Here is a 9275-nt window from a genome sequence, read left to right as displayed (position 1 = left end):
TCAGCAAAATCACAGCCAGACACTACCAAGATTGTCATGCCCAGACCAGCCTTGTCATCCCAAACAGCTCCTCAATATCCCCAGGTGAAAGGTCTGATGCTGCCAGCTGTCCTCTGGGAGCTCACAGCACCCAAATTACAAAGGAAGCTGTCAGCAGGATGGGATTGGGGATTCCCCACTCCTGGGCTGTCAAGAGGGAGCAAAGACCCGATGTCCTGCTGCCAAAAGCTGCTGCAGCCCCAACACAACCAGGGACAACCCTGGCACAAGCCCAGAGAAATCAGGAGAGGAGTGAGGACACAGCGCTGAGGAGATGCCTGCACAGAGATGACACAAGAAAATCAACAAATCAGACTTTGGATGCAGACAACCTTTGAGGTTCTTAAAGTCAGGCCTTCACCAGCATTTGCATGGAAGTGATGCCCCAAAGCCTGAGCTCTGGACCACAATACTGGGGTGCACCGTGTGCTGCCCTCTCCAGACACCATGAGTGATGCCACGCACATGACTCCAGGAGCCAGGAGTTAAAAATACCAAATATCACAAGTTCTGCCCCAGCTGAACCACCAGTTCAGTTACACCACTGTCATATGATGGGGCAGGCAGGAGGATCTGGGGAGAACCATCTCGTGGGGCAGTGGAGCCAATCCTTCCAGCAGTGTTGATACCAAAACAACGCCACCAAAACACTCCAGGTCCATAAAAGAGCCATCACCGAGCTGCAGCTGGCTGTCCCCCCGACTGTGCTGAGGTTTCAATTGCAATTGCACTGAAATCAAAGATGTTCCTTGCACCTCGACAGCATTTAACAGCCAGCAGTGGCCAAATCGAGTTGTTACCAGACAAGGCTCCTGGCGGGGTCGTTTCTTAGCAGTATTTGAAGCTCCCATGGCTAAATCCAGCCCTATCCGGACACAGCAGCAGTGCCTACCTGTGCTTGGCAATGCTTAACGAAAGCAAGCTGCTCTCTCCTGCACAGGGACACCAGTGAGCAGCGAGGGGCCGGGGATCCACCAGAGCCAGGGCTTGGCTTAGGAGCGGTGCCGGGAGCCCCGGGGCTGGTCGGCACTGCCCAAGGAGCAGCGACTGTGTGTGATGGGAGGGCGTTTCAGCAACACCACGGACCACAAGAGCAGAGCTCGCGTCAGCAGGGAGCGGTGCCACCGCCTCTGTGGCGGCAGCCACATCCGAGGCCAGGCAGGGTCCAGCTCACGGCGTTTAACTGCGTGTCAGGCGCACTCAGCATTGCCACTCTCAGCTGTCTCAGCTGCTGCACAGCCCCAGGGCTCCTTGAAACACGGGGCAATTAAATAGGGCCATCTCGGCTGGAGTCCCTGGATGGGAGATGCCCGGGGTTACACCCATGCTCTGCTGTTATGTTAAGGGTTGTGAATGGGGCAGAACATCCATTTCCCCTGTGTTTGCAGCTGGCACACTCCAAACCAATGGCTGTAGCGATGACAGCCTTGTCCCTGCTCCAGCCCCGCTGCAGGATCCAGAATGGGAGGCTGTGCAGAGGAAGGATGGAGCCACGGGCAGGGAACACCCACACCTCCAACTCACCACCTCCACTTAGGGACGGCAGGATAGCCAGGGGCAAATTGTCCCCGTGCTCTGGCAAAGACCCAAAGCAGGCAGCGAAGAACCTGCCTTTGACGGCCTGCGCTGTGCCAAACCAGTCAGCAAACTGGATTTGCCTTATTTGAGCACACGTGGGCACCGGGCAGCGCTGGCAGCGCTCACGGCACACTCCTGCAACAGCTGCTTCTGCAGGCGCTGCCCTGAGCCCGATGCACGGTGACAGATGACAGCAAATTGCACTGACGGGCCCTTATTGAATCAAACTGTCAGGAGGCAGCTGCTCCGTGGTCGCTTTGCCGTGTTTTTGGCAGAGCCTGGAGCCACGAGAAAGGCTCTGCCGAGTTCCAGGGTCCCCACGGGATCCTCGGGATGGAAATTGAGAGCAGAGAGAGAGAAAGCTGAAAGCGCAGGGAAGAGATCCCATTTCACCGAAGAAAGGGAAAGTGCAGGAGGCAGAGTGTGTACCTCTGGGAGATCCACATCTACGGAGTAAAAGCTGCACGAGGAGCAAATTCTCACATTGCTCTCAAGCTTCAGACAGAGAAGTTGGTGCTGAAGGATGGGGAGGAAGAGCAAAGAAGCAGAGAAATGCTCTAGGAGGTCACCTTGAACATCGTGTTCTTAGCTAGAGACAGGCTGTGGTGCCACCAAATTCAGTGGGTTTACCTCGATGTGCACCAGTCGAGGATGTGGCACAGGGTATCTTACCTCGTTTTCTCACAAGCACAGACCCAGCCAGGTCACTTATAAAAATATATTGAAAATAGATTGACTGAACAATTACTGGAAATGTCGGCTCCTTCTGCCTCGCAATACACAGAGAATTAGCACAGCTTTAATTGCACCAGCAACTCCACCAGGGCAGCAGTGAGAGCTGGTCAGGCAATTCCAGCCCCTGCAGTGCTGGTGAGCACGGGGAGCTGTGGCACACGTGAGGTATCCACCACAGACCCACTGGTGTGACCACACACGGGCCAGGCACAGACGTTTAGTGAGCACTGGGCATCTCAAAACCTGCAAATGGGATGTCCCAGAGGTGACAGAGTTCAGGCAATAATGACAAGCCCTCGGCCAGAATGAGCCCCAAGACAGGCTGTACCCCAGGGAGCTGCGTCGGACGCTGGCTGAGGCTCCAGAGGTCTGTGTTTTCATTCCACTTCAGCAACTCTTGTCTGCATCAACACCATCCTGCTACCTGCTTATTTGTAGTAACCCTGGTATTACTGGCCTGGCACTCCCAGGGCTGTGTTTCACATGTTTATTCAGTGTGTGAACACAGGCACAGGTGAAGACTCGATGTTTTAGCACCGGTGACCCAAAGAGCAGCAATCAGGGACTTTTTTCCCCATCCCTTTTAAATCAGTGTAAAGACTCAGCCATCACATCAATTCTTCCCTCTCTGAAGGCTCGCCAAGGGCTGAAAACCGGGATTGCCACCACCCCAAAAGCTCCTGGGGTGGCATCAGCAGAGGCACAAACCAGAGTGTTCATGGCCTCGCACATTCACACGTGCAGCTGGCTCGTGGGGCAGCGCTTTGGCACCCTCCCCCAGCACTGAGACAACCAGCCCAGAGGCACAGATCAGCAGAGGGGTTCCACACAGCGCCGGGGGCTGCAGGGCCACCCCGCAGCACGGCATGCACAGGCTTGGAGCTGCACGTGTACACAAGGTGAGCGATGGGCTCAGCCCTCCCAGAAATCCCGAGACTTTACAGCATGCTGCTAAATCTCTGCCCTCACGGATGAGAATTAAACCTGGGAGTCTTTTCCCATAGTTTCTCATTATCTGCAAAGAAACCGAGCGATGATTTGCCTGAAGGAAAAGGAAAGTTTGGCCAAGGGCAGGGATGGAGGGATTTGCTGTTTTTGACTGTAAGTGTGGTCAGGAAATGGTCCTAGAGCTCATTTTCAGCTCCTCCCTCTCGATAACATCTACCATACGCAGGCAGTGGAAAAGAAACAGCCTTTGATACAGGCACAGCAGACTTTGATTCATCGCGGGGCCGTTGGCAGCTATCGCTTCACCCCGGCTTCAACCTGGGATTGACACCAGCAGCAATTCCCTGTCCCTGCTTGACTCCCAGTTAAAGCCTGTCCAGCCCCGATGGGGGAAGTAACACCATTCCCACCCACTCCCGCAAGGATTAATTAGCTATTTATGGAGCGCTCCAAGGTGATACCGGTGCTGCAGACAGGAACAATGAAGCCGGAAATTGGTAGCTCGTTACTGCTGATCTGAAAGTTTTCCTTCTCTGTGCCAGAGGACAACATTTCACCCAGGATACCTGAGTTGCAGGCAGCTAAAACTCTTTAAAACTCCACGGAATGAGGTCTCAAATGCGGCAGGGAATAAGCCTGTGCTACGGCAAACCTGGGAACTAATAATTTGTTCCCATCTCCAGCTCCTCTGAGCCTGGCTCTAAGGTCAAACCAAGCTTTTATCTTCGCCTGTATTTCAGTATGCTGAGGGGAAAAAAATAATATTAGAGGAATAAATTAGCATGTGAAATGTAATTTAACTAATTAGCTCACTGGAGTGGAAAATACTTGCTAACCACTTTGAAGTCAAACCGACTGCACTTACTAGGACATCACAGAGGAGAAAGGGAGAAGGCAAAGATGGGGAGGCCGGCAGGACAGGCTCCGGAGGATGCAAGTACCTAAGCGGGACAATGAGATTTTCCCGATTTCTTCTCACTCTGTAGAGCGTCACCAAATGTCCAGCTCGGAGAGAGCAGTGCTGGGAGAGCCCCCGGCTGTGCTGCTCTTCCCTGACCCGCATTTACCGGGCACTGCAGCAAGGGGGGCTTTCCCAGTGGTTTCCATCACGACACAGGGCCGTGACCGCTGCATGGCACCAGCCTGGGATGCCCTGGGATGCCCAGCCGTGGGTGGACCGACCCACCAGGCAGGAGGGATGCACTGAGACCGGGCAGCAGCATCCCACCCCCGCGGGGCATCGGCTCACCGCTCCCTCCCACTCCATCATGTCAGGGAACTGCCTGAGATGCCACAAAAAGCCGTTATGTCACTTGCAACAGCCTGCTCATTGATTTCCCCATCTCCCAGACATAGAAACTGTTGCTCTTTTATTAGCAAAGCTTTGGAAATCCCTCCCCATCATAGCAAAAGAGGCAGCCCGGGCAATTTTGCAACTGCTGCGGCTGAATTATGAAAGGGGGGATTGACAACCCCACTGAAAGCTGTCAAGGGAGGCAGAAACAAGAGCCTTCTCTGCCTGATACACAGCACCACATTGAGGGGAACCTGGGGGGGATGTTCCCCTTCCAGCTGGCCACCCACTGAACACAGGCATGAGCACCTCCAGGGCTCCCCTGCCAGCTGGGGAAATGTCCCCGAAGGAGACGCAGTCCGTTGCAGGGGCAGAGAAGTTTCCCTGAAAAACAGGAATCTGAGATGTTGACCCAACAGAGTTGCAGCCCTGGGAGAAGAGACCTGAGCCAGAGGTTCATGTTTTTGTGGGGTGTCCCAACCTGGGCTTTGAAGTCAAAAGTCTCTGGGAATCCAGCCTGTAAAGGTTAGTTGTGTGTTCAGTGAATGGATTTGCAGCAGGAGGAAAGCCCGTTTCTCAAGCCAGGCCTTCCCACAGGGATGTCCCAGACGTGATGGACACCGACAGACAGGATCCTGCAGAAGAGCCCCAGGTAACGCAGCCCCATAACTTTTCCCAACCTGCCTGTGCCATCTCCAAGAAGAAAGGAAATTAATGAGCCTGAAATAGAAATTAAAGTCCTGAAATAGAGGGGGAAATGCCAACACTGCTCCCTCCCCGCTGCCCACGCAGACCGGGGAAGCGACGGCAGGAGATGAGCAGGGACCTGCGGGTGGGTGTGAGACACCAAACCCTGCCTGGCTGAGGGAATATTTCAGCTCTGAAAGAGGAGTTTCCCCATCACCCCACAGACAAAAATGCCACTCAGGATTTCCCTGCTGGCGTTTCCCCACCGGGCTGTGTTTTGCAGCAGACGGAGCTGCCAGCGATGGGGCCTGCTGTGCCCCCGCTTTCCAGGAACGGTGCCTGAGCATGGAGAGGCAGAGCAGCCCCTGATCCACCTCCTGCTCATGGCTGCTGCCAGCCAGTGCTTGCCCCTGGGGGTTTCATCCCACTCTGCCCAGTGCAGGAGAGGGCAAGGGGTGAAAGCATCCGTGGGCCCAGAGCTGGGATATGTGAGCATGGCTGGGAAATGTGAAAATGGGGATGCTGGAGACCAATTCCCAATGTGACTCCTGGCAGTTTGAGTTCCCACAGGGAAGCACTAACGTCTCCTGTCCTGCACTAATGCCCCAGCCATGACCTGAGGGCTGGGGACACCCTGATGTGCCAGTTACCAACTGGTACCTCACCGTGACACAACTGCCAGGACTTGCTGTCACCCAGCAGCCTCCAGAGAGCTCGTAGAAGTTGTTTAAAACCCAACCAACCAAATAAAAACCCCCAGCACTAACACATTGCACAGCCCTCTTAAAAATTATTTCCCTTTTCTGCAAAAAAACAGGAATATGACAAGCAAGCAGAGGTCCCTGAGCGACCCAGGCCAGGGCATTCCCCGTGCCCGCTCCCAGCCCCTGCCCAGAGCAGGGAGGGAAGCAGGGAAACCTCCACCTGTGTCGGGCAAACCCCGAGGATCCCCCGCGCTGCACCAGGGGCCGCAGGGAAATCCAGCACCAGATCGCACTGTTGAGAAGGAATGGAGTTCCCCTGCCGCAAGCCCGGAGAAATCTGCTGCTTAGGAATCGAGCTGAAGGAGAATAAAGCACCCAGGCGCTGCTTCACCCGCTGCATCCCGGGCTCCAGCCACCTCCCACCGCCCGGCTGCCCTCCCTCCCTCCTTCCCAGGAATGCTGCAGGAGGCACCTGCGCTTTCGGGGCGCGCTGCCCACCCCCGGCACACCCCGGCAGCTCCGCAGTGGCCGTCATAGGTATCCTCATTATCCTCATTAGTGCAGCAACACCGCCGATCCTGGCAAAGCCCCCCGGGGTGTTTCTAAATGTAGGAGGCTCCCTGCAAGTCCCCTGTGCCTGCAGGGACACTCAGGATGCTGGGCTGGGGCTCCCCACCCTGCCAGGATCCAACACACCGCCCTGCAGGAAAGTACTGCCTCCTCTAAGGGAACTGGGCTCGTTTCTGTGCTGTCATTTCACCTCTTTAAACACACACATAATGCTGAGGAGAAGGTAACAGTGATTGTGACAGATCAGTTGGTGGCCATCGAGAAAATCCAGATTTAAGGCTCCTGCAGTGACACTACACACCCTGAGCACACACAGCAAGAGCTGGGCTTTCCCTGCTCCAAAAATCAAAGCAAGTTTTGCCTCAAATTTTAACAGCACCTGGATCACACCCAAAACCCTTACACAGGTGCAACACCGACCGCTCACCGCCCACCAGCCCTAAAAAGCATTGCCCTTGATTTTTGGGTTCTCCAGTAGCTTTATCCCACGGTCCCTCATGCACAGTCACATTCGGGGGGTCTTTCTGTGGGGGGCAGAGTTACGGCATCAAGGTGAGCCCTCAGCAGTAATCCCCTGACCCACATTGGGAAAGCTCTGCCTCAATGCTGCAATCGACACCAGTTTTTGCATCGTGAACCAAAACCTGCAGCCGCAGCAGAGCGAGAGGGCAGGACCGATGCCCACGGACGGTGACACCAGGCAGGGCAGCCACCAAGGTGTGTGAAGGCAGAGCTGCCTCCCAGGCTTTCACACCCGCCAGCCACTCCAGGGCAGCAGAGCCAGGACACGCACAGCAAACACTCCCTTTCGCATCGAGCTACAACACGACTCTTATTGCACACAGAAAGGCTTCCCCTCCCTCCCAAACCCCTGCTTTCGTTTTGGTGCCCTGGATTTGGCAAGCGCCACTGTCTGCCTCAAAATACACCAGAGAGGAAACAGTCACATCTGGAGGCGGTGCCAGCTCTTGGCATCGTCAACTTTGCCAGAAGTTCACCACCCCCGGATGGTGCCGGGGTGGGGTCACAGCACCTCTCTGCCCCTCACACACCCACCGTGTCCCCGAGCCGGCCCCGGGCTGGCAGCTCCCTTGCCTTGTACTTACATCGTCATCCTGCACGCTCAGGGGGATATCCAACATGCACATCTGCACAGGCTGCACCAGAGCCTTCTGCACGTTGAACAAAGGTTTTGCCTCCATCTTCCCGGGGATGGAGGGGCTGCTCATCCTCCTCTCTCTCCTCCGCCGCTCCTCTCCCAGGAGCAGGTCCAGCCCAGGCGGCGAAACCGATTGGAGATCTCTCTCCCCGTCCAATTTTGTCAGCGCATCTTGCCAACAGCTGCTGCTTCTGCCGCTCCTACGAGGTCTTGTTTCCTCCCTCGCGAATCAAAGAGCGGCGAGGAGCTGCACCGGGAGCTGAGCGTGCGCGCGTGTGAGCGAGTGCGCCTGTGTGCGTGCGTGTGTGCAGCCGCCGCCGCTCCCGAGGCTGGGGAAGCAGCCTCTGGCCAGCCTGCCCCGGCTCCCTGCCGGCCCCCAGCTTCTCCTTTTTCTCGGGATAACCTCGGTGCTGGCTCCGGCTGCTGCTCGGCCCCGCCGGGAGCTCCCCAGCCTCATCGACATGCGTGGCACTCGCCAAGCCCGCGCATTGTCTTGGAGACACACAACAGGTCCTGCCTGCTGTTGGTTTCTGATTATGATCAGACCGCGTCTGCAGCACTTACAGCATTTCCCTCTGGCTGTTGTGACAGGCAAACAGGCAGAGCTGGAAGGATGAGGGGGTGTGAAACAGGGGGAGCATGAATGGTCGGAGCTGGAGCCTCCGCTTTTCTTCCCATCTCTTCTCCCATCCCTGTTTTCCATTGTCAGAGGCAGTTTCAGCTTAACGCCTTCCTGTACTCCAAGGACCACAGTGAGGCTTAAATAATTCACATCCACAGAGTGCTCAGGGACCTTATGGCGCTGGGAATGCAGCATGGCACTGAGAGCCCATCAGTACTGACGACCACCTCGTTTGTAGGACAATTGTGCATGGAAAGTCTTGCCCAGGTGAGCATTCCCGGCTGCCTTTCCCACCAGAGCACCTGCGAATCCAAACCGGAGCTCTGCTAAAGGAAGTATGGCACAAAATGGGGTGGGTTTGCTATCAAAAGCACCTTCCTACAGAATTTTCACCAACAGTAGCAGTGAAATGGGAGTCTCGACGTGGAGCAACTCATGTATCACCTGCAGACATGGATCACACGGAGGTTACTGCTCTCACAAACAAGAGTGAACCTGGGGCCAAGTCCATGAGCCATCACCTCACCCTCAGCAGCTGCAGAGCCCAGGCTCAGTGACAGGGGTGACACCCAGGGGTGTCTCTTCCCAGCGGGGGCAGCATTAGAGAAGCACTTTGGTGGGTTCATCTCTTCACACCCAACCAGGGGGGCCCCTGGGGCCAGCTATGTACCCAACAGAGGGGCCGGGACGAAAGGCCAATGGAAATCCCCACTGCCCTCAAACAAACAGGAGTTTATGTCCTTACAGCTGCCCTTCTAGCTGGGCCCGGCAGGAGCGACATAAATAGGGAGAACAGACCCTGCTCCAGGCAGGCGCTTTTGGGTGGTTTTGTGGGTGCTACTTTGAGGAGTCTCTTGCAGGGCAAAGGTCTGGGACCGTGCAGACTTTTCCCGGTTTTCCCAAACGCAGCCGCTGCCCGAGGCCACAAGCGCGGCTCCC

The 9275-nt window shown here is 55.9% G+C and overlaps 1 protein-coding gene across 1 annotated transcript in view; it reads right to left on the bottom strand.

Moving 5' to 3' along the window:
* Nucleotides 1-7971, bottom strand: part of RALGDS (ral guanine nucleotide dissociation stimulator) — a 44773-nt gene extending 36802 nt beyond the window's left edge. The window contains 1 exon segment of the mRNA XM_017745593.1: nt 7662-7971. Coding sequence (XP_017601082.1) covers nt 7662-7784 — 123 coding nt within the window. The 5' untranslated portion in view covers nt 7785-7971.
* Nucleotides 7972-9275: the final 1304 nt, after the last annotated feature.

The sequence above is a fragment of the Corvus brachyrhynchos genome, unplaced genomic scaffold (assembly GCF_000691975.1).
Source record: "Corvus brachyrhynchos isolate BGI_N302 unplaced genomic scaffold, ASM69197v1 scaffold59, whole genome shotgun sequence".
In the NCBI taxonomy this organism is placed as follows: domain Eukaryota; kingdom Metazoa; phylum Chordata; class Aves; order Passeriformes; family Corvidae; genus Corvus; species Corvus brachyrhynchos.
The sequence above is the reverse complement of the archived record's forward strand: the minus strand, read 5'-3'. Positions and strand labels throughout refer to the sequence as shown.